The 22,092-nt window shown below is 38.4% G+C and overlaps 1 protein-coding gene across 2 annotated transcripts; it reads left to right on the top strand.

Moving 5' to 3' along the window:
• Positions 1-657: 657 nt before the first annotated feature.
• LOC308610424 (uncharacterized protein) lies at positions 658-11,733 on the top strand. Of its 2 annotated transcripts, XM_081259564.1 has the most exons (5): positions 658-761; positions 2,199-2,255; positions 3,665-3,800; positions 6,450-6,580; positions 11,612-11,733. In XM_081259564.1, the coding sequence occupies exons 3-5, from the start codon at positions 3,692-3,694 to the stop codon at positions 11,687-11,689; spliced, it is 318 nt and encodes a 105-aa protein (XP_081115690.1). In that variant the 5' UTR covers positions 658-761; positions 2,199-2,255; positions 3,665-3,691; the 3' UTR covers positions 11,690-11,733. The 2 variants fall into 2 exon arrangements, with proteins under 2 accessions (XP_081115690.1, XP_081115691.1); XM_081259565.1 differs by lacking the exon at positions 2,199-2,255.
• The last annotated feature ends 10,359 nt before the right edge of the window (positions 11,734-22,092 follow it).

Genomic DNA, 22,092 nt, shown 5'->3' with positions numbered 1-22,092 from the left:
GGGAGAGGCCACAACTGTGAGAGGCCCGCGTACCGCAAAATAAATAAATAAATAAAGAGGAATAGGGAGACCAGTTAGGAGACTATCACAGTGCTCCAAATAAGAGATGTTTATGGCCTAGGTTAGGTTGGAAGTTTGCAGCAAGTGAAAAGTGGTTGAATTCAGGTTGTGTTTTGAGGGTGTAGCTCTCAAGACCTGCAGATAGATGTGAGGTATGAAGGAAATAGTAACAAGGAGACAAGTCGTTGATGATTATGTGTGCAACTGGGTAGTATCCCTTAGAAGAAGGGGGCTGATGGGAGGAGCAGCTTTTGAGGGAATATCAGGACTTGGTTTGTTATCTTGGATGCCCTGGTTTGATATCTTAGATGCTCTTTAGGTATCTAAGCGTCTGGACGGTGCTCAGACTGTACTTTGTATCCAAAGGTATCCAAAGCCACTTCAGATGCAAAATGTTTCAAGTTGACCTTTGCTGCTGCCAAAATAGTAGCCACTGTGGGCAGTCTGCAAGATGGCATCTTAGGTTTCTGAGGAAGAAATTAGAATACACAAAGGGGGAAATAAGTGTATTATTATATAATGTAGATTTCATATTTAAATGTCTGGGAAAAGCAATAATTAGTTGGCTTTTGGTTTTAAATGGAAATAGCCACTCATTGGAAAATAATTACTCTAATTTCAATTCATTTTACTTTAGATCATTCTGTGATGAAAACAGTTACCAAACAAGTTCTCCAGATGGAAGGAGTGCCAAGTCAGAGGTATATAACATGTTTCAGTTCTCTCGGAAGAATTCCTCTTTAATGGCTTGGTTTTCTTTCTTTCTTAAAAGAAAATTATCAAGGTACTTTCTGCCATCTTAAAACTAAGATTTGAGTCAAATCAAATGGCTTTTCTGTTTTTGAAAATGTTGTGTGATGCTTTAATTTAGGTTCCCAGATATGCAGATTGAAAACCTTTTAACTTTTTATTTTCTGTAACATATTATCGTTAGTCACAATAGTCTTTTTTTTTTGGAGATAAGAATGAATAGCAGGAGCAGCATTTGTGAAACCAAATCTAATATGAAACTGACTCTTTCTTGTGAGTAAATTTGAATTTTGAAACAGCAAAACAATAAGGTTTAATAAAAAGCAAAATAAATTGTTTATGTTTATGATCTGCCAATTTCCCACAAAGAGTTTTGTGGTGACTTTAGTTATATACCAGATACATTAAAATCACCAGTGGACAACACATCTTTTATTCAGGTGCCCTCTGAAAGTTTTAAAACTTTGTTGACTTCATATCACTGAACGGTCCACTTTAAAATGGTTAAAATTATAAATTTTCTGTTTTGTGTCGTTTACCACAATTTTTAAAAAATGTGTTGTTTGAAGATTTTTGGGGTTTATAAAGGTATTGTATTAGCATAAAAAAGAAAAATTTAAGAGACCACCTCTAATCCCATTATCCTATCAAGCAATATTTACATTTTAATTTTCTCTTCCTGCTGTCTATAAACATAGTTCCACATAGCTTCATTATAATTTGCCATTCTTATCTTTTCATACTAAATTTCAATTCTGTAATTCATAGTTATACTTTTTAACATTGCATTCACAAGGTTTCATTGAGTTGGTCAAGTTTTTAAATTGGTGAAAAATTGGAAATAACCTAAAATAAACTATTGTAAACATCTTCATAAATACAGCTTTTTTTTTTCTACTTAAAGTTGTATGTTTTTGATTCTCTATTCATCAACTTGCTTGGACAACAGTGTATTAAATAAGTTGTTAAGAGTGTTTATGAAGTCAAAAAAAAGCTTATGATCGTCTGCCAATTGTTATTTCAAGAGAGTGATATTTTAATAATCAAATAGTACATTCAAAGAAGTTAAGATTTGTGATATCACACTAATTAGATATTATTATTAAAAATTTATATCATATGTAAAGCATTCTTAAAATAGCTACCTTGACTTTTGCTATGATATTAGAAATGGAAATCTATATAAATAAAACATGTATATGTAAAACATATTAGGAATTCTGTAAAACTAGTACAGAATAATAGGGCATCATGGAATGAGAACAGTTAAACATTTTTTTTTAGTTAGCATGATTAAACAAAGTGGAAATGTAACTGAAGTATACAAACTCATTGAGCTCTTTTAAGAGTAATTTTATTTCTTGGGCTTTTTTTTGTGTTTGCCTCAGTTATTTGGAGACATAGAAGTAAGCCAAATCAGTATCTGGGTATATACCTAGATCCAGGTGAGTATAGGGGTGAAATAATGGTGTGAATTGTGTCACATTTATATTGTACTTATGTATGCCTAATAAAAGATGGGAACTTTTATTAGAAATTTTTTAATCTCCTAACAAGAAAAGTGTAATTAAAAAAATTTTAATACAAATGTATTTGCATTAGTTTCTGAAAGTAAAGGAAGGGTATACACATACATACCATATGCATACAAACATTTTTTTTGATGGCAATTAAGTTAAAACACAATAAAATAGCACAAAATGAACTGAGCTCCTATATATTTTTAAGAGGCATGTAAATCACACAGGATCGTGTGTTGATTATCAATAAGCTACACTCTATGAAATATTTGTCCTATATTACCGCATACACTCCATTTTACCCTGCATCCTAATGCTGCTAAAATATAGTAGAAAGCAGCAGCATAGCACAGGGAGATCAGCTTGGTGCTTTGCGATGACCTAGAGGGGTGGGATAGGGAGGGTGGGACGGAGGCTCAAGAGGTTGGGATATGGGGACATGTGTATGCATATGGCTGATTCGCTTTGTTGTGTAACAGAAACTAACACAGAATTGTGAAGCAATTATACTCCAATCAAGATCTATTAAAATAAATAAATAAAATAACATAAAATACAGTAGCTTTGAAGGATAAATATAACCATTTTAACCTATGATGTTTGTTTTCAGTAAATTCAAATTAAATATTTAAATGTGAATTTTAATATATGGCTTGTTCTAAGTAAAATATTAACACGTAGGTCTAGTTTTTGCAACCAAATGCCTCTTTACTACTGAAATATAGGGTAAGTCTCCACATTTCACTCTTTCATCCAGTGGGTTTCATTTGTTTTTTTGTGTGTTTTCTATATGAAATCAAAGGAGCAGTGAAGGTTGACAGGCTTATAGGAGGGTAAAATTGACTCACCTACCCCCCAGCAACTTGCAGCCTTATAACTTGTATTGTTTTTACATAGAAAAATTCATCTTAAATTTAACTTTTGGTCTACTTCTGAAGATTCTGTTTGGCAGAAGTCATGGGTGTATCTGTGTTTCTGTGTCCTTGAGATTCAGAAATGCCAAAGGTGTTCTACGATTCAGGAAACTTGAGTGTTTCTACATGATAGATAAAATGTATCATACTTTGGGATTTTTTTAAAACTTTTATTTTTGCATTTCTGCACATCTCAATACTTTTGTTTTAGTTAAAATAACTTGTTACTGTAGAGAACTTATATTTTTTTAAAATGCTGGCTTATGTAAAACCTTTGTACAAAACCGATCCTCTTTTTAATGGGCTTGGCATCATTGTCAAGTGCCTTTTTGATTCCTTTCGACGTGTGCACGTGTGACAGTTGCTCTGTAGACCTTTGGTGCATCTTGATTCCTTGTTTTCATGCTTTGTCAAACGTAGTCTTGGCCACAAAGAAGCCTGTAAGTAATGGAAGGAAACACTCTGCTGGTCAAGAATGTTACCCTCCTGAAGCGCTACCACCTGGAGTGTCTGGTTTCCGGCCATTGTGTCCTGCAGAAAGTGCAAAAAGCAACAGGTAACCTGTTTGCATTCCCTGTCTTTTTCAGTCATTTAGAGTTCTTTATTTTGGAACTTGTATTATGTGGGTGGTCTCTGGTGCTTTGTGTAGGGAAAAAAGGTAACTCACACATGGCTTCTGCCTAATGAGCCTTCTAAGGAAGAAAAATTAAAAGTAATTGGGAGTTTCAAGTTGTTTCTCAAGTGTCACAACAGAGGTAACTCCGTGGGAGTCTTGAGGAGACTAAAATGATCACCAATTGTGCATGTGAGAAAAGTTTCATTAAAGGCAGATGTAGTTGAGCGAAGCCCTACAGCACAGAAGTAGGAATTTGGATACGTACGAATGGGAAAAAAGACATTTTAGGCATGGGAAATAGTTTAATGCAGAATGGATGAAAAATATGCATTAGACCTCTTCTAAATCAACTGGCTTATTAACTCAGTAAATCAGATTTAGTGAGTCAAACTAGCATTAGCTGATTTCTTATCCAGGGGATAGCTGTTCATAGTAATATTTGTCACAGAACAGTAAATAAAATGGTTGAATTATAGCTTTAGGCTTGCTAAGTGAAATAGATGGCTCTAGATGATCTTCAGGTGACTTACTTGGTAGTAATCAGGAAATTGGGGATTAACAATTGCTTAAGAAAACAAAGAGAATTGATTTTAAATAGTACTTGAAGTAGTTACTGTGTAAAATATCTGTTCAGTTGCTCATGTTAAATGGATGTTTCTAATCCCCACTGGACAACCGACTACTTTTTTGCAAATGGTAATGTGAATTGCTGTTGCATAAACTATAGTGTTGAATCCCCAGTGTTTGCACTTGAGTTTCACAGCTCTGTGGTTTCCTGTCTTCTTCCTGAGACACTTAATTGCAGGTCCATCCTCGTCACACAGGGTGGTAAATTAGAGAACGATTAATATCACCATTTAAAGAAGAGAGGCTGAAATCTCAACCGTCCTGAACATAGGAGCTGAAGGGGCCTCTCAGCAGTTCAGAGAGTTATTAGCAAGCCAGTAGGCTGAATTCTGTTCTGTTTTCTCCGTAGCAGAGCCCTCCAGGTCCTTGTTTTGAGCTTATTTATTTTTATACACAATTCTGTATGGATACTGTTCATACTACTAAATAGTTGTATTAACTGGGTTTAACTGGTGATGTATTTACATGAAGATCTAACTTCGTTTTGTTGCTATCTTTTTAGGGGCTTTCCATTCATCAAAGCTCGTGATGTACGTAATCAGTTGGTGGTGTGTAGCTATCATATTTATGATATATAGGGCTTGAATTGGGAAAGGTGGATGGTCATTCTTCTTGCTTTTTAAACTGACAGAGCCTTCCAAGAAGCATTTCCCTCTCTGAAATAAATCCATGTAAAACATGTTTGGTCGCTCTCCCAATGCAACTGTGTAGTTGTGTGGATTTGGCACATAACGGGCAGCCTTGTGGTGATGTCTGTAAACAAGGAATCCTGTTTTCCAGTCCGCAAATCAGCTGTTACCCAGTGAGACGAACTTGACTGCCATTTCTGACCCCTCACATGGAGCTGTCATACTCAAGAATGTTCACATATTTTCAAGAAACGTTGTTTGCGGGCTATATGTACAAATTCCTGATCTGAAAGCCAATATACAGCAACATCTCCCAAACCTCTGCTCTCTCACCAAGGCCACACACATTCCCTCGCTTATGGCCTCGTGGCAAGCGAATACTGTCAGTATCAGATTCTCCTTCCCAGTGGTCTTGGGAGACTGCATAGTGGCTCTGTGAAAGGCACCACTGCTGAGGTTGAGAGAAGAGCATCTTGGGTGTCAGTCCTGGCCTTGCATTCCCAGAGAGAGGGGTGTGCACCACGTTCTCTTGTTAGGGTTTTCCTATGCTGCAGGGTTTGCTGCTTGTTGTCAAAATGATGTCCTAGTGACTTGTCTTCTTCGTGGTTATATAATCCCAGCACAGTTCTTTATGATCTGTAGACTTTTATGGGGTTGTGGCCAGGTCAGTTTTTAAATGTTTGGAAATGTCCTATTGAACAACATTGCAGTGGCAGTGAAGCTTGCTGGGAGAATTGTTGCCCTAGTTTTGGCTTAAGGGTGGTGAGAAGATGAAATTTTTGATGGGTCAGTTTTAGTTGTGTATGTGTATGTGATTTATTTTTTTAAATTCTAATGTCTATTATTCACAGCTTAGATATGTTGACTTCCTGATTATTCATCAGTCCCTTTACTGATGTATTTTCCTCTGAAAAACTACATTTTCTTCCAGACTGTTTTTGTCTGATGGTGAAGAATAAATTTTTCATTTGCAGTATAAAATTGATTTGAGAAAAAATGTTTACCTTGGATGTTCACTTGGCTTCTGTGAAAGAAACTTAATAAAATAATATGGGCAATTCCCATTACTAATCCTAACCACGTACAACAGAGGTCTGTACAGTAACATAGCAAAAATAAGTTACTGTACTTTTACTTAGTCATTGCCTGTTTTACACTAAAGAGCAGTGAGAGACATTTATAAATAATGATACCTCAGATCACTTTTGTTAAATGTCCTCTAATATTTGGATATTTGGTATCTGGCTTGTGTTGTCTTTTATGCAATCTTGTCTTCTTTCTTTGCACTTTAGTTTAACAACTCTATGGTTTCCTATCTTCCTGTGACACTCAGGTCCATCAGAATTTCCTGTGACGGTGACAGTAGGGAGTCCTTCCTCCTCAGAAATCGAAGAGGTCGATGATTCCTCAGAACGTGTTCAGGAGGAGCCAGAGAAAATCCATTTGAAACAAGAAGTATTGCAGGTACAAAGTTATCACTTTAAAGCTATAGAGAAGATTATTTTTCAAACGGAAGGCTGATTGCAACGTAGCACAGCTTGTGTGAGGGTTCTGTTTTCTCATGCCATCTGCATTGTATCCCCTTGAATGATTCCTTAAGCTTAGACCAAGGTGAATGGTGGACATTTGAACTCTAAGAAATTAAAATCAAAACATGTAGTTAGTAATATATTTTCCTTTCCTTAGAACCTTAGTATATTAGATTTAGGGAGAACCTTAGTGATCATAAGATAAGGAAATTGAGTTCTGAATGAATACAGTCAGCTGATTCAGTGCTCTTGTTTTACAGATGAGAAAATGGACAGTTCTAGTTGAACTCTCTTTTTATAAGAGGAAAATATGGCCTCATTTTAAATAAAAGTAAAGTTGAAAAAAGTTTTGATGTTGATAGTCTCCTTTCCTAAAATCAAAAATATCAAGAAGCTACATTCTATTACCAAATCATCCTGACCTCTAATGTCATTCCTTACTTTTGTTTGTATGGACAGAAAAGAAAAATTGATTTTTATAAGAAATTTTTACACCTCAAAATTAATATATTTATTTTATTTCAACTTTAATGCAGAGCTGAACATTTCTAGTAAATAAAGGAACACCATTTGTGGGGGACCTTGTTTTTGTGCTACAAAGTCCATGTTTAATTTTTTAAAATTATTTAGTATGATTTTCTCTTCATATGAAACATGACACTTGACAGGTTTCAGAACTATTTATCCCATTATTGTACGACTACGGGAATTACTCTTTGATTTTCAAAAGAGAAAGTTAGATTTTTATTTTTTAATTAAAATTAATGATAATATAGAGAAATTTTAAGAAAAGAACTTAGAAAATTATGAAATGTTAGAGTAGGAGAAATCTATAGTTCCTGTAGAGTTACTCCCTTTCGTTTTATAAATGAGCACCTACAATTTGTAGAACGTAAGTGGTTTATTAGTAAATGGCAGAGTATGACAAGACCCTAGAGCATCCAACCTGCATTCCTTGTTATTTTAGATGTGGTGTATTCATTTCCTTCACGAATAGACCACAAGATTGTATTTGTAAAAGCAGTAATAGACACTGGGGAAGTCCAAGAAGTTTAAACACTGGGACCACAGAATAGCAGATTCAGAATGCACTGAGATCTTTTAGCTCTTCTCTGTTTTGTTGTTTTTTTTTTTTTTGCGGTATGTGGGCCTCTCACTGTTGTGGCCTCTCCCGTCGAGGAGCACAGGCTCCGGACGCGCAGGCTCAACGGCCATGGCTCATGGGCCCAGCCGCTCCGCGGCATGTGGGATCCTCCCAGACCGGGACACAAACCCGTGTCCCCTGCATCGGCAGGCGGACTCCCAACCACTGCGCCACCAGGGAAGTCCTCTTCTCTGTTTTGACAAGACACTACAGTGATGGTATCAAAGTGTTTAAGTATATATGCCCACAACAATCAAGAGATTTCAACATAGTTTTGAAAGACAGAAGACAGGTGGAAGAGTGTGAAACTGAAGCAGTAGAACAGAGGAAAAGCATCACCTAGAATATGCACAGGGACCACGTGCAACTGAGGAGGATTCTGACCCCACCTGAAAAAGTAGCCCCATGCTCAGGTGCGCAGGTAGGAGAAAGGGTGGAGTTAGTTAAAAGTGTGACTGAGATAGGGGAGCTCATTGAAGGGTTGTGTTTGGAGGAGTGGACTCCCAGCCCCGCCCTCACCCTCCTGAAATGAGATGATTTCATTTTGAAAACAGTGAAACTGGCGAGAACTGGGGCAGCTAGTATGAGTTTTTACACCCTAGAAAACTGTGTTTGGGGGAGATCCTGTTACAGTTACTGCCCGCTTCTTCCTTCATAAGAAGCCAATCAATCGTTGACTTCAGGGAGCTTCCTGCGCTCATTCTTAAATAGAAAATAAGTGTCATTTGCCTGTTGAGTAAAGCTTACAACATGAGAGAGGGGGAAAGAGTGCAAACATATCCTAGTAGGACCAGGGACAATTTAGGGAACAGAATAATTTAAGAAAAAACCCTAATTAGTATCCTGAGAGAGGTTTAGAAAGAGCTAGCAACTATAAAATAAGACAAGGGTATTAATGAAAAGGAGAATGGTCAGAAAGCAAGAGAGTTCTCCTGGAAATGAAAATATGGGTGCTGAAATAAATTCAGTAGGAATTTAAAAAATTTCTCAGTATATAAGAAAGAAAGACACAATGGAAAATGTGATAGAAATATGTTAGAGAGGCTGCATCTGGGAGATCCCACATGTTACTATTAGAAACTCCAGACCCAGAAAAACAATGGAGGGAAGCTGTCAAAGGGCAACAAAATTCCCCACAGCTGAAAGTAGACATCAGGCCTCAGATTGAAAATAGTTACGCAAGATGAGCAAGAATAGACTCATACCTAGGCACCCTTCATTGTGAAACTTTCAAATACTGAAAAAATAAATTAAAATAGAATAAAATACTGAGAGGATACATCCATTCCAGAGAGAAAAATACTGGTCACCTAAAAAAAAAGGTTAAAATCTGACTTTATCATACTTGTCATGAGCACCATGGATCCTGGAAGGCACTAGAAAGATACCTCCAAAGTTTTTCAGGCACATAATTTTCACCCTAGGGGTTTGTATCCAGCCAAACTATCAGTCATACGTGGAAGCTGAAGAAGATATTTTGTACCCAAAGAAATTTGAAAAATTGACCTCCTGTGCTACACCTTAAGCTATTTATAGACATAATCCAGCAAAATGAGGCAATAAACCAAGAAGGAAGGTAATAGGGGATTCAGTGCAGATTGCAGCTAGTCTAGAGTGGAGAGGCTTCTATTGATTGTGTGATTGAGAGCTTAGAAACACCTTGAGGCATATTGTACTTACTAGGTGTTAGGCACTGTTGGAAGGGAGGAGGGAGAGGAAGAGGAGAAGGAACTTGAACTCCAGAGGAGAAAAGGCTATACGGACATAAACCTGAAGCACACTGAACTATGGTTGATTTTTAACCTAGTATTGGTGAGGAAGGGAAGAATCCACTTCAACTTGACACTATAGATGTCCCCCTTTTCAGTGACACACAGGGGTAATGACCACGTATCTAATTTGTTGTCCAAACCAGAACTTGTCCAAACTCCTTACACTTCAATAGTGTAAGGAGGCGCTCTAATGCTGTAACATCAGGACAACAGGTATAAACTGGAACAGCCCAAGGCGGCTTGGGGTATGTGGTCACCCTGCACAAGGGCAGTGACACTGGCACAGTATGGAACGAGGTGTAGTCTATACACAGAGACACAGTACATCTGCAGTGGGCAATATTAATTTCATTGTAATAATGGCAATACTGTCTTGGTTTGCAGCTTTTATTGTCAACGTGCATGTAATCACAAATAACTAAAGTAAACTATACTTAGTATGTATTAGTATTAACTTGGTATGTACTGAAATGTATTGTGTACTAGTATGTACTTAGTATATATTAGGCTCTAAGTGTTTTTGCATATATTAACTCATTTAATCCTCTGAATAGCCTTATGAGGTTGGTGCTAATATCATTCCCACTTTTGAGAACAGGAAGCTAAGACAGGGAAGGAACTTGCCCAGGCTGTACCTAATATAAGGTTGGATCGAGGCTTTGAGTTTAGGCTCTCTGCCTGTTCTCTTAAACCTTACTCCGTACTGACTCTCAAATAACAGAAGACTTAACTGCACATAGAACAGAATATAAATTTCAACTTTGACAACATAACAGCTAGGTTTGGAAGGTAGACAGAAGGTAGAAAAAAGGGAAGATGCTATGAATGTCCTCATTTTACAAAGCGTGACGTTGAGAGAGTTTCTAGTTGATCAACAATGTAGGTTTTTAAGTATATCACTACAAGTGAAAGAGATCATAAGCAGTGGAATAACTCATGATGACATAACTTTACTGAGCAGTGTGGACGTAGGAAAGAGTGTAGAGGAACTAAACGCTTATTAGTAAGTTAGAAAGTGAACAGATAATGCCTCCAATTTAGTGAGAAAATAGTCATGGAAGAGTATTACTTGGAAATGGAGAAGAATTCAAAATAACAATAGTTGGACCTCCCTGATGGTGCAGTGGTTAAGAAACTGCCTGCCAAGGCAGGGGACACGGGTTCGAGCCCTGGTCCGGGAAGATCCCACATGCCACGGAGCAGCGAAGCCCGTGCACCAGAACTACGGAACCTGTGCTCTAGAGCCCGTGAACCACAACTACTGAGCCCATGTGCCACAACTACTGAAGCCTGCGCGCCTAGATCCTGTGCTTCATAACAAGAGAAGCCACCGCAATGAAGAGTAGCCCCCGCTCGCCGCAACTAGAGAAAACCTGCACTGCACGCAGCAACGAAGACCCAATACAGCCAAAAGTAAATAATAATAATAAAATAATAAAAAATAACAATAGTTGACGTAAACCTCATAAAAAAGGAAATCCATACAGCCAGTAAACACAGAAAAGTGTACGACTTCATTAAGTAACAAGTGAAAAGTGAGTCAAAACCAAGGAAACTACATGTCAATCAGATTGACAAATACATAAATAAAAAGTCTGGTAGTATCAGGTATTGTAGACCTGAAGTACTATGGGAATCTTCTACCCTGTTTATACTGGAGTATAAATCGACACAACTACTTTGGAAAGCATTTAGCCCTCTCCATCACCTGAAGGTATATAAATAGCCTGTGAGCCAGCAGCCCTCACCCCCGCCCTGTGTAAATGCACCAGAATAACGGGTACAGCAGGATTCCTGTCCATGATTTGCATTAGCACAAACTGAAAGCAAACCAAATGTCCATTAAGAGTCAAAAATTAAATAAATGATGTGTATTTGTACAGTGGGAAAACTCTCCAGCAATAAAATTGAATGAACTAGAGCTACAGGCAGCAATGTGGATGAATTTTTTAAACCAATGTTGAGAGAAAGAAATAAGATAGAAAAGACTTCATATACTATGATCCTGTACATAAAGTTAGATGTTGACACAACTAAACTCTTTTGTTAGGGATGCATGCAGGTTAAAGGAAATGACTGTCAAGAAGTGAGGTTGGTGTTTAACCGGGAAGAAGGAAGGAGCTTGTGATGAGAAAAGGATATGGGGGGTTTTTGCGATGCTGACAGATTCGAGTAGTGCTTATGTAAGTATTCTCTTTTTATTTGTCACATTGACAGTTTTGTTCTGTGCACTTCTCAGTACACATATCGTATTTTACAATTAAAAACTGCGTAAAGAATCGGTCGATTCTTGAGTGCTGGATGTGGGAGTGGGATGAGACCGTTTCATTTTAAGTCCTTCACTACTGTTTGCATTCGCATGTTCATTCATTCAGCATTAATTGCACATATTCTATGTACCAAGCCCTCTTCTAATTTTATATGTGTTTTAACTCATGTAATTCTCACAAGAGCTCTGTAATATGGGAGCTTATCTCCATTTTATAGATGAGGAAGTTGAGGCCTAGAGTTATACAACTTGTCCAAGGTTATGTAGCTAATGGGTAGTGCCAGGCCCATTTGCCTCAGAGAATCTGAATATTTACAATATAATCTAAAAGAGAAATTTAATGACTAATTATAAGCAAAAAAATTGCACATTAAAGAAGATGACAAGTTTTCATCTATCCAGTTAGAGAAAAACACACAGTCTGTCTTTCACACACGTACATCTTATATGTATGTGTGTGGCAGGGATTCTCCTTATTAAGCAATTATTTATTGACCGTCTACGTTGTGCTAGGCACAGGTGCTGGGGATAAACCTTAATAAAATACACCCCCTATCTTCAAATAACTTGCACTCTCAGTGAGGAAGTAAGCCAACAGTTACAGTAGAGGTTATATACCAAGTGATACATCGCTGATGGCAGTGTAAAATCTCAGAAATCGTTTGGAAAGAAGTCTGGAGATAGGTACCTCAGAGCCTTAAAAATGTTCATTTGCTTTGATCTCAAACTCATTTTTATGGATTTATTGTAAGAATGTTATTCTCAATATGGAAAAAAGCCTTCATGCATAAAAACGGTTATTTTGTCTGATAATATTGAAAAGTTGGAAAGAATTTAAATGTGTAAAATGGTTAACCAGTAAACCCACTCAGTGGAATATTTTGTAGCCCACACAAAAAAATCAAGGTTATGAATCCCCTGATTATAGGAGAAATGATTGATTTCAATGTTAAATGGAGAAAAGTTGAACATAAAATTTGATATCCAATATGATGGGAGCTTTGTCCCAGAAAAATCACCCTAGCCGGTGTACAGAAGGGTGGAATGGAGAGCAGATGGCAGGAAGGAAAATTATTCCAAAGCCTTATCATTAGTTTTATTTAAGTAATAGAATATCAAGCAATTTTACTTTCTAACTTTTTTGGTTCCATATTTCCATGTAAGGGACATGAATTCTGAATACTTTGTAGGAGGAGGGTACACTTTTTCACAAAAATTGAACACTGTGTTCTAATTCCCTCCATTAGAGGGAGAAACTGTTGCATGTAATTGCACTTTGATGTGCTATCTAGAACCAGTCAGGAATTTTAGTCTACCTTCCTCTGACCGTGCTGAGGGTTTTTTGTTTTTTTGTTTATTTGTTTAGAATTTCTTTGAAATCAGTTTTAGAAGATTGATTAAACCATTATATTAAAAGTAGAGGAATTTTGCAATTTTTTTCCCTTTTTCCTCATTGAAAACTTGACTGGGTTTGGTAATGAAACATTAAAGAATTTGAAGTTCTTAGACTCTCAATTTTTTTTTTTTTTTTTTTTTTTTTTTTTGTGGTATGCAGGCCTCTCACTGTTGTGGCCTGTCCCGTTGCGGAGCACAGGCTCCGGACGCTCAGGCTCAGCGGCCATGGCCCCCCGGCCCAGCCACTCCGCGGCACGTGGGATCTTCCCGGACCGGGGCACGAACCCGTGTCCCCTGCATCGGCAGGCGGACTCTCAACCACTGCGGCCACCAGGGGAGCTCTCAATTTTTTAAACATGTTCTGAATATAAAAATATATGTTCATTGAGCAAATGTTTGAAAACAATGAACAACTTCTTGAAGGAAATAAAAGCCACCTCTGCATGTACACACACCTAATCTGCTCTTTTGTCTTAAAAAAGTATCCGAAATATTTTGCCATGTCACTAACTACTCTTCTACATCAGAGAATTTGATTAAGCTTATGCATCATCTCCCAGGAAAAACGCACAGATATATTTTGAATGTAGCACTCCTGAAGCCCATTCATGAACTCTGGTTGAGACCTCTTGTCATTCTTAGTGGCTTCATAACGCATTCCTTCAGACGATGAGCTGTTTTTATTTAAACCAGTCCCAATTCAGAGGCTCTTAGCTTTCTTCTAGGGTTTGGTTATAACCAATCTTATGACATCATGTTGGTAGATAAATCTTTGCCCACATCTTTGATTTCCTTAGGGTAAACTCCTGATGTAGGATTGTTGTTAGGTACCAAAAGCTACTCTCCAGAAAGTGATACCAGCTCCTCTCCCAATGATGGCAGGTAATAGAGTTCCTCACTCTTTTTGTTCAAAGCAGTTAACATGTATAAATATACCTTACTGTTTTCATAAGTATAGGTATTATGATTGTTTATCACTGCATAAGAAACCAGCCCAAAACAGTGGCCTAAAACAATGACAATCATTTATTTTGTTCACGAACCTGGAGGTTGAGTAGAATATTAATTCTTTTACTACACTCTTACTGACTGAAAACAATACCTGTTTGACTAGCTCAGAGTTCTGTAGGTCAGAAGTCCAGGCACAGCGTGACTGGGCTTCCTGCTCAGATATACACGGGAACATGTGGGTTCCCTCCTGAGAGTGTTAAAGCACGTGAAATTTAAGTGTAAGATATTGAGCCCCAAACATTGGATGTTCACCATAGTTTGTGTGGGCCACAGAGCTGAAATCAAGATGTCAGTCTGGCTGTGTTAGCGTCCAGAGGCTCTGGGAAAGAATGCCTACAGGCTTCTTCCGGCTTGTTGGCATAATTCAGATTCTGCAGTTGCAGGACAGAGGTCCCCATTTCCTTGCTGGCTGTCAGTCGGGGGAGAGTTTCAGCTCCTAGAGGCCTCTCGCTTGCCTTCTCTGCCACAGCATTGGACTTCTTCAGAGCCAGCAATGGAGAGTCTCCCTCTTGTCCCTTTTGTACTTCAATTCAGGAAGAGTTCAGGTCCTTTTCATGGGGTGCCTGAGTAGGCCACATCCACCTAAAATAATCTCCCTATCTTAAAAGATCAACTGATTTTGAACCTTAATTCCATGTGCAAAATCCCTTCACTACAGCACCTACATTTAGAGTTTGATTGGATAAGTGGAAGGTTTGTGTACTTCAGTAAGTGGTCATCTTGGGGGCTCTGTCAGAATTCTGCCTATTGCAAGCAGTGTCCCCACTTCAAGGACCGAAGTGTCTTAGTTCCTAAAACTCCTAAGATAGTTTATCAGTGTTCATTTTATTTCAGTGACCTTGGTGAAGGGAAGACTACCACTTCCGTGAGCAGGAATGGCAGCCAGCTTACTGAGTCCACAGTGTGGCTCTGCTACTTAGTGGTGTGACCTTGGCTGTGCTGCTCTACTTACTCTACTTCTCTGCCTCTGTTTCCCTCATCTGTAAAATAACATGGAGTTAGTGATCGTTCTTTCCTCGTACGATTTTTTTAATAAATTTATTTTATTTATCTATTTTTGGCTGCGCTGGGTGTTTGATATTGCTCACGGGCTTTCTCTGCTTACGTCGAGCAGCGGCTACACTTCGTAGTGGTGTGCGGGCTTCTCATTGCGGTGGTTTCTCTTTTTGCAGAGCACGGGCTCTAGGCGCGCAGGCTTCAGTAGTTGTGGCACGCGGGCTCAGTAGTTGTGGCACGTGGGTTCTAGAGCGTAGGCTCAGTAGTCGTGACGCACAGGCTTAGTTGTTCTGAGGCATGTGGGTTCTTCCTGGACTAGGGCTCGAACCCGTGTCCCCTGCACTGGCAAGCGGATTCTTAACCACTGTGCCAGTAGGGAAGCCCCCTCTTAGGGTTTTGATGATTCGATTATTTAATACCCAGGGAACTCCAGGAACAGTGCTTGACTGTAAATTGCTTTAAAAGTGATTACTTTTTTATTATTTTTTATTTTATTATTTTTTTAAAGTTTTTTTGGGGGGGCAATTTATTTTTATTTATTTATTTATTTATTTATTTATTTATGGCTGTGTTGGGTCTTCGTTTCTGTACTAGGGCTTTCTCTAGTTGCAGCAAGCGGGGGCCACTCTTCATCACGGTGCGCGGGCCTCTCACTATCGCGGCCTCTCTTGTTGTGGAGCACAGGTTCCAGACACGCAGGCTCAGTAGTTGTGGCACACGGGCTTAGTTGCTCCGTGGCATGTGGGATCCTCCCAGACCAGGGCTCGAACCCGTGTCCCCTGCATTGGCAGGCAGATTCCGAACCACTGTGCCACCAGGAAAGCCCCAGTGATTACTTTTTTAAAACATGCTTTTGAATCTGCAATTATGCAATTCAGGTATGCTAAGCAGGTTCGTTAATAGGACTTCCTGCTATAAAGAGACCCACAAATAAAAATAGAATTTTTCTTTCTTGGTCGTAACTTCTTATTTCTGACTTACTATGTTATATGCATATGCCTTTTATGGTGGCCTGCCACAAATTTATGTTGGAAAGAGTGGAATTTAAATAAATCTTTGCAAATTGGATAGATTTTGATCATTCATTTCACTGGCATGGTATGATATGACCAGTAGCAGACTAAAATCTGAGTTCACTTCTGGCTCTGCCCATAAATCCTGATGAGACCAATAGCTGGAAAGGCTTTTGGTTATTATACTATGAATTAGTTATAATATTGACTCTGTTTGCTTAGGAAACCCTGGAGAAGTGCCTAAAGCAGTTAAAGGAGGAAAGAGTAATAAGACTGAAGGCTGATAGACGAGTCAGTGAGGTAAACACGTTTCATCTGCTTTTGAGAGTGTTTTGGTTTTATTTTGATTTGATTTTAAGCCATATACACATATTTTGTAAGCTTTAAAACTGTAATATGTTGCAAATTGGTGGTATCATATGGACTTTTGCGTTTACTGGTATTTAGTGATCATATGATCTATATTCCAGAAAGCATGTTTTTAAAGATGTGAAAATCTGGTTTTGTGTATGTGTGTGTGTGTGTGTGTGCTTTTATATGACATTAGCTTATTTCCTGTTCATGATTCTTTGATGCAAGAAGGCACTTTCTGTGCATGTATTGTATATACAGTAACATAAAAGACATGATGAGACTCTCCTGGCAATGAATTAGGAAAGTGAATCATTTAAATAAATTTAAGATATTGGAAAACTTCTAAGAATGCAATGAAAGATAAAAATATATACTATGAGAATTACATTAGGTAATGTGCATGAAAGCAGGGCATAATCTAAAAAGTTCTATCTACATATAATTTATCACAGGGTGAGTGTAGGGAGGAATTTTTGAAAGTGCATCCATTGGATTGGCAGACACTCATTCAATAAATGTTGAGCACCTGCTCATGTAAGGCAAAAGGGGCATCATGAACATTAACGGCCTTTCTGAGAAATACGAGAGTTGAGCTTACAGGGGGTTTTAAGTGCGTAGATGCTGAGCGGAAGGGGAAGAGTGCACGGGGGTGAATATGTTCAAGAAGCCAAAGAAAATATTGGTGATCGTACATTTAATAAATTGGGTTGGGTATGATTTAGGACTTTTAAACGTAAGCATTAGATATTTTATTCACTAAAGTTAATTCTTAACATTCAGCAGAGTTGAAATATGTTTTGTTCAAATCAGATTCTATAATTCACTTTCTAATTTAAGGGAAACTTAAAGCAGGTCATTTTCTAATGTGGAATAAGGCTCCATTATGAATTGAACCAGTTAGAAATGTGATCTTTTGTGAAAGATCATTAATAAAACGGTAACTTTGGTTTATTTATATACCACCTAAGTGTTATATAGGAAACTTTGTTGGGTGCCTGTGGGTTTTGGTTATTATGTGATATGGTCTCTGTCTTTACTGGCGGAGGGTTACATTAATTATAAATTAATTCCATTTTGAGTGTTTTAGTTTTGTACCTTGAAACTAGGCAAGACTACTTTTTGTTTGTTTTTTGTTTTTTGGGGGGTTTTTTGCGGTATGTTAGCATCTCACTGTTGTGGCCTCTCCCGTTGCGGAGCGCAGGCTCCGGACGCACAGGCTCAGCGGCCATGGCTCACGGGCCCAGCCGCTACGCAGCATGTGGGATCTTCCCAGAGTGGGGCACGAACCCGTGTCCCCTGCATCGGCAGGCGGACTCGCAACCACTGCGCCACCAGGGAAGCCCAAGGCAAGACTACTTTTGATGACAATGAGAAAAAATCATGTCAGACGTTTTCAGTCTTCTTGTATAGCTGGAACATGAAAATGCCCAGTTAAGAAACAACTTTCTCTTTGTCTGAAGCCCTTCATGCCCACTCATTGACAAGCATGATCCTGGATGATGAAGGTGTTTGGGGCAGCACTGAGAATTCTTTTCAGAAGTTCCATGCTTTCCTGGTTCTCCTTAAAGATGCTGGGTTAGTTCATTTCTCTTCATGGCATTCTTCTCTTTGCGACTCTAATGGTAGTTTGCTGAGGAACTGGAGCAATTTTCATCACTTACGTGGCTATATTTAGCCAAATTTAGTGTAATTATAGGTAATATAGTTGACATTTTAAAATGAGGAATTAAATTTTTTAAGAAATGCATATAGGGAAGCCTGCTTTGGTAGAGTGGGGAGCCCAGTATAAAAGAGTAACCTGTAGACAGAGTAATTAGTAGGTATAGTTGTTTTGTAAAGACTAAATTAAAGGCAGTTTTCATTGAAAATAGTCGGGAATGCATAAGAATTTTCCTATCTTTCACTTCTTTTGCTTGTTTGATAAGTTTGAATTAAAGTTATCTTTGCCTTAGACATAAAAATGATTATTAATCTGCAGGGGAGATAAAGGTCAGTGGTTCTCAACCGGGAGCAATTTTGCTGAAAGAGGGAAGTGGAGATTGATAGTTGATGGAGTGGTGTTTTGTCAGTGAATGAATTGGTGTTGGTGTTGGGAAGGAAGGAACAAACACATTCTTGGAAACTGGAGGAAAGGTGGTAAAGAAGTGTAGGAATGGAGGTGTGACAGGCAGTGGACAGGGTGCATGGAACATATTGAAGCTTCTAGTGAGACAGTGGGATGTCTCCTAGAGGATGAATCTGGAAAGGGCTGAGGATTTGGGGGAGAGAGAGGCTTGTAGTCTGGAGTAGGATGTTAGCTTTTAAGATTTTAGAAGTAGGGCTTCCCTGGTGGCGGGGTGGTTGAGAGTCCGCCTGCCGATGCAGGGGCTACGGGTTCGTGCCCAGGTCTGGGAGGATCCCGCATGGCGCGGAGCGGCTGGGCCCGTGAGCCATGGCCGCTGAGCCTGCGCGTCCGGAGCCTGTGCTCCGCAATGGGAGAGGCCACAGGAGTGAAAGGCCCGTGTACCGCAAAAAAAAAAAAAAAAGATTTTAGAAGTATTTCATGATTGTAAGTCTGGGGAAATCTAAACTGCTCTTCTGTGATTATAATAACCTTTGTCTTTTCTCCTTTCCTCCTCTCGTCTAGGCTTGGGCAGTTGGCCACAATGGCTGGTATAGATCAGTCAGATTTTCATTTACTAGGTTGTCCCCCCATGAATTCTCCTGTTAGTAGTCCACCTAAAGAAGAAAAGAAGGCACTTGAAGAAGGAAAATCAGAATCAAAACAGGGTGCCCCATAACAAATGCAAAATAGCCAAGTAAATGGACAGAACAGCACTTAATGATTCTAAGAGTGATTAGCAAAAAGGAAATGACCAAGTCAGGGAGAAAACAATAATGATCAGTCTCTAATAATTCACATGCTCGGGAGCTAGAAGACTCTGGAGTCCTTTCCAAATCTGAGATTAGTAAATGTGTGCCCATTTCATGATACTGTACTTTTGTAAATAAGGAGACTGGAAGTTCTTGAGAAAATTTATGAGTTAAAGCAAACTATCCTTAATGAAGCAAGAAGACATTAGAGAAAATATTCCAGATTTTAAATTGTATAAATGTCTATTCTGTTCATATTTTATCTAGGTTTCTATTTGTATGCAGTCAGCTTACAATGAAGGAACACTAATGAAGGTACACATACTGATATAATTTTTAAAATAAGTAGTCCAGGCATAGCTAATAGGTAACATATTAGAGTGAATCACCTGGTTATGGGAATGGGAGGGGAAAACCTGTCAGCTTTTCCTCCAGCCTCACTTGGAGCCCCCATCAGCCCATCTCAGAGTGGTCTTGGGAACTGACAGCTTGAGAACACAGTCTGGTCACAAACTATATACGGTTTACATGTGCCTGGAGGATAGAAAAGACATTAATTATCCTACAGAATAGGGTTTTATGTTTAGTGAGGGAAAGGAAATGGGTAATAACCACCCCAATCACCAAAGTCTGAAAACGTAGCGGACATAGCCTTGGATATAGCTAGGTTAAGCTGAGAATCACTTGGCAAGATATAATTACAAAAAAACTGGCTCTGAAATCTTCTGATTAATCAATTGACTGTGTTAATAATAAGATTACAGAGTAACATTGAAGTTTTGAACTCTACTTTTTAATGGTTGGCTTTGTTCATCACTGAATTTTTGTCTTGTCTTTTGTCTTCCCCTCCACTTCCCGAAAATTACAGGTGATGCTAGGATTCCTTTGCCTCTCGACTCCTTCCGTGTCCCAGCGTCTACTCAGGAGGCCTTAGAAACTTCCAAAGACAACCTGGGGTCGCAGGCACAGAGCAGCGGCAGGAGTCTTTTGCAAATTTCATTGCTAGAACATGTTCTCCTTCAGCAGACGTCATTTCTGGAACTGGAAGTCAAAAAAAAGAAGAAGAATTATCTAGAAATAGCAGGTCTTCTTCAGAGAAAATGAGCAAAGCAGGTGAATAGACCAAAAACTACTCTGCTAAGAAACAACCTGGGAAGGACCTGCATTCCTGCTCTGACTCACCTGTAAAGCAGAAAAGCAAAGGAATTGGGCAAAATAATTCTTTGGTTAATAAACCAATTAAAAGTGAGTCTTCGAAAAAACACATTTTTGTTAAGAAAGAGAGTAGAATAATGACTGTTTCATCAAAGACAACTAAAAGTAAACTCAGTGTACTAGAACAGTCTGAAAGTGATACTCTTGGATCTGATTGTGAATTTCAAGAAAGCATCCATACTCTATCACGCCTAACATAGGTCTAAATCTTTTAAAATTATGTTTTTGCCTTCAAATTTTCATAAATTACTTATGTTTTTATTATAGCATATGGTGTTTTCAGTTACTTGACTGGAAGCCATTAGAGAAAGATTTTTTTATCTATACTTTTTTATTATAATGAAAGTTTTGGTGTACTTTTCCTTGTAACACTTTGCACCATTCATTCAGCTAGTGTTTACTGAGGGCTTCATATGTACAGTACTTTTCTGGGTGCTGTTGCTTTCAGCAGTGAACAAAATAAAGCCTTTACTCTCCTGGAACTAGCACTCTGTGGTGGGAGAAAACATAAACAACAAAGCAGGCTAAGGGTTAAAAAGAGATGGGAATAATAAATGGAATAGTTTTACCATTTGGTTAAACATCAAACTATTATATAAATCACACGGCCAGAAGCCATTGACATATTTTAATTCATAATAACCAGAGAGCCTCAAACATTTACCAAGGCACTTAACCGTGTTTATGGATTACAGCAACGCTCTGAGGTAGGGAACTCTTACCATCCCCATTTTATAGATGAACAGTCTGAGGAGACATTATGTGAGTTGCCCAGAATTACACAGCTATAAGTAAGTGGGAAGTTGCAATGTGACCCGAACCCATGCTCTTTTTTTTTTTTAATGTATGGACTTTATTATCTTTCATTTGTTTCTGATTTATGTGAATTTTTTCTTTAAAGATTTTTTCTGATGTCAACCATTTTTAAAGTGTTTATTGCATTTGTTACAGTACTGCTTCTGTTTTATATTTTGGTTTTTTGGCCTCAAGGCATGTGGGATCTTAGCTCCCCGACCAGGGATTGAACCCTCACCCCCTCCATTGGAAGGCAAAGTCTTAACCACTGGACCACCAGGGAAGTTACCCTTATGTGACTATTTTTCTAGCAATTTTTTTAAATTTTATTTTTTATTGACATACACTTGAATTACAATGTTAATTACTGCTGTACAGGAAAGTGACCCAGTTACACATTTATGTACATTCTTTTTCATATTCTTTTCCATTACGGTTTATCACAGGATATAGAATATAGTTCCCTGTGCTCTACAGTAGGAACTTTTTGGGTTTTTTTTAAATACATGCACTTTTTAAAAATAAATGCATGTATGTATGTATTTTTGGCTGTGTTTGGCCTTTGTTGCTGCACGCGGGCTTCCTCTAGTTGAGGTGCACATGCTTCTCATTGTGGTGGCTTCTCTTGTT

This window comes from Mesoplodon bidens (genome assembly GCF_964165515.1).
Source record: "Mesoplodon bidens genome assembly, contig: HAP1_SCAFFOLD_493, whole genome shotgun sequence".
Taxonomy (NCBI): Eukaryota; Metazoa; Chordata; class Mammalia; order Artiodactyla; family Ziphiidae; genus Mesoplodon; species Mesoplodon bidens.
Note: the sequence above shows the minus strand (reverse complement) of the source record. Positions and strands in the feature narration are given on the sequence as shown.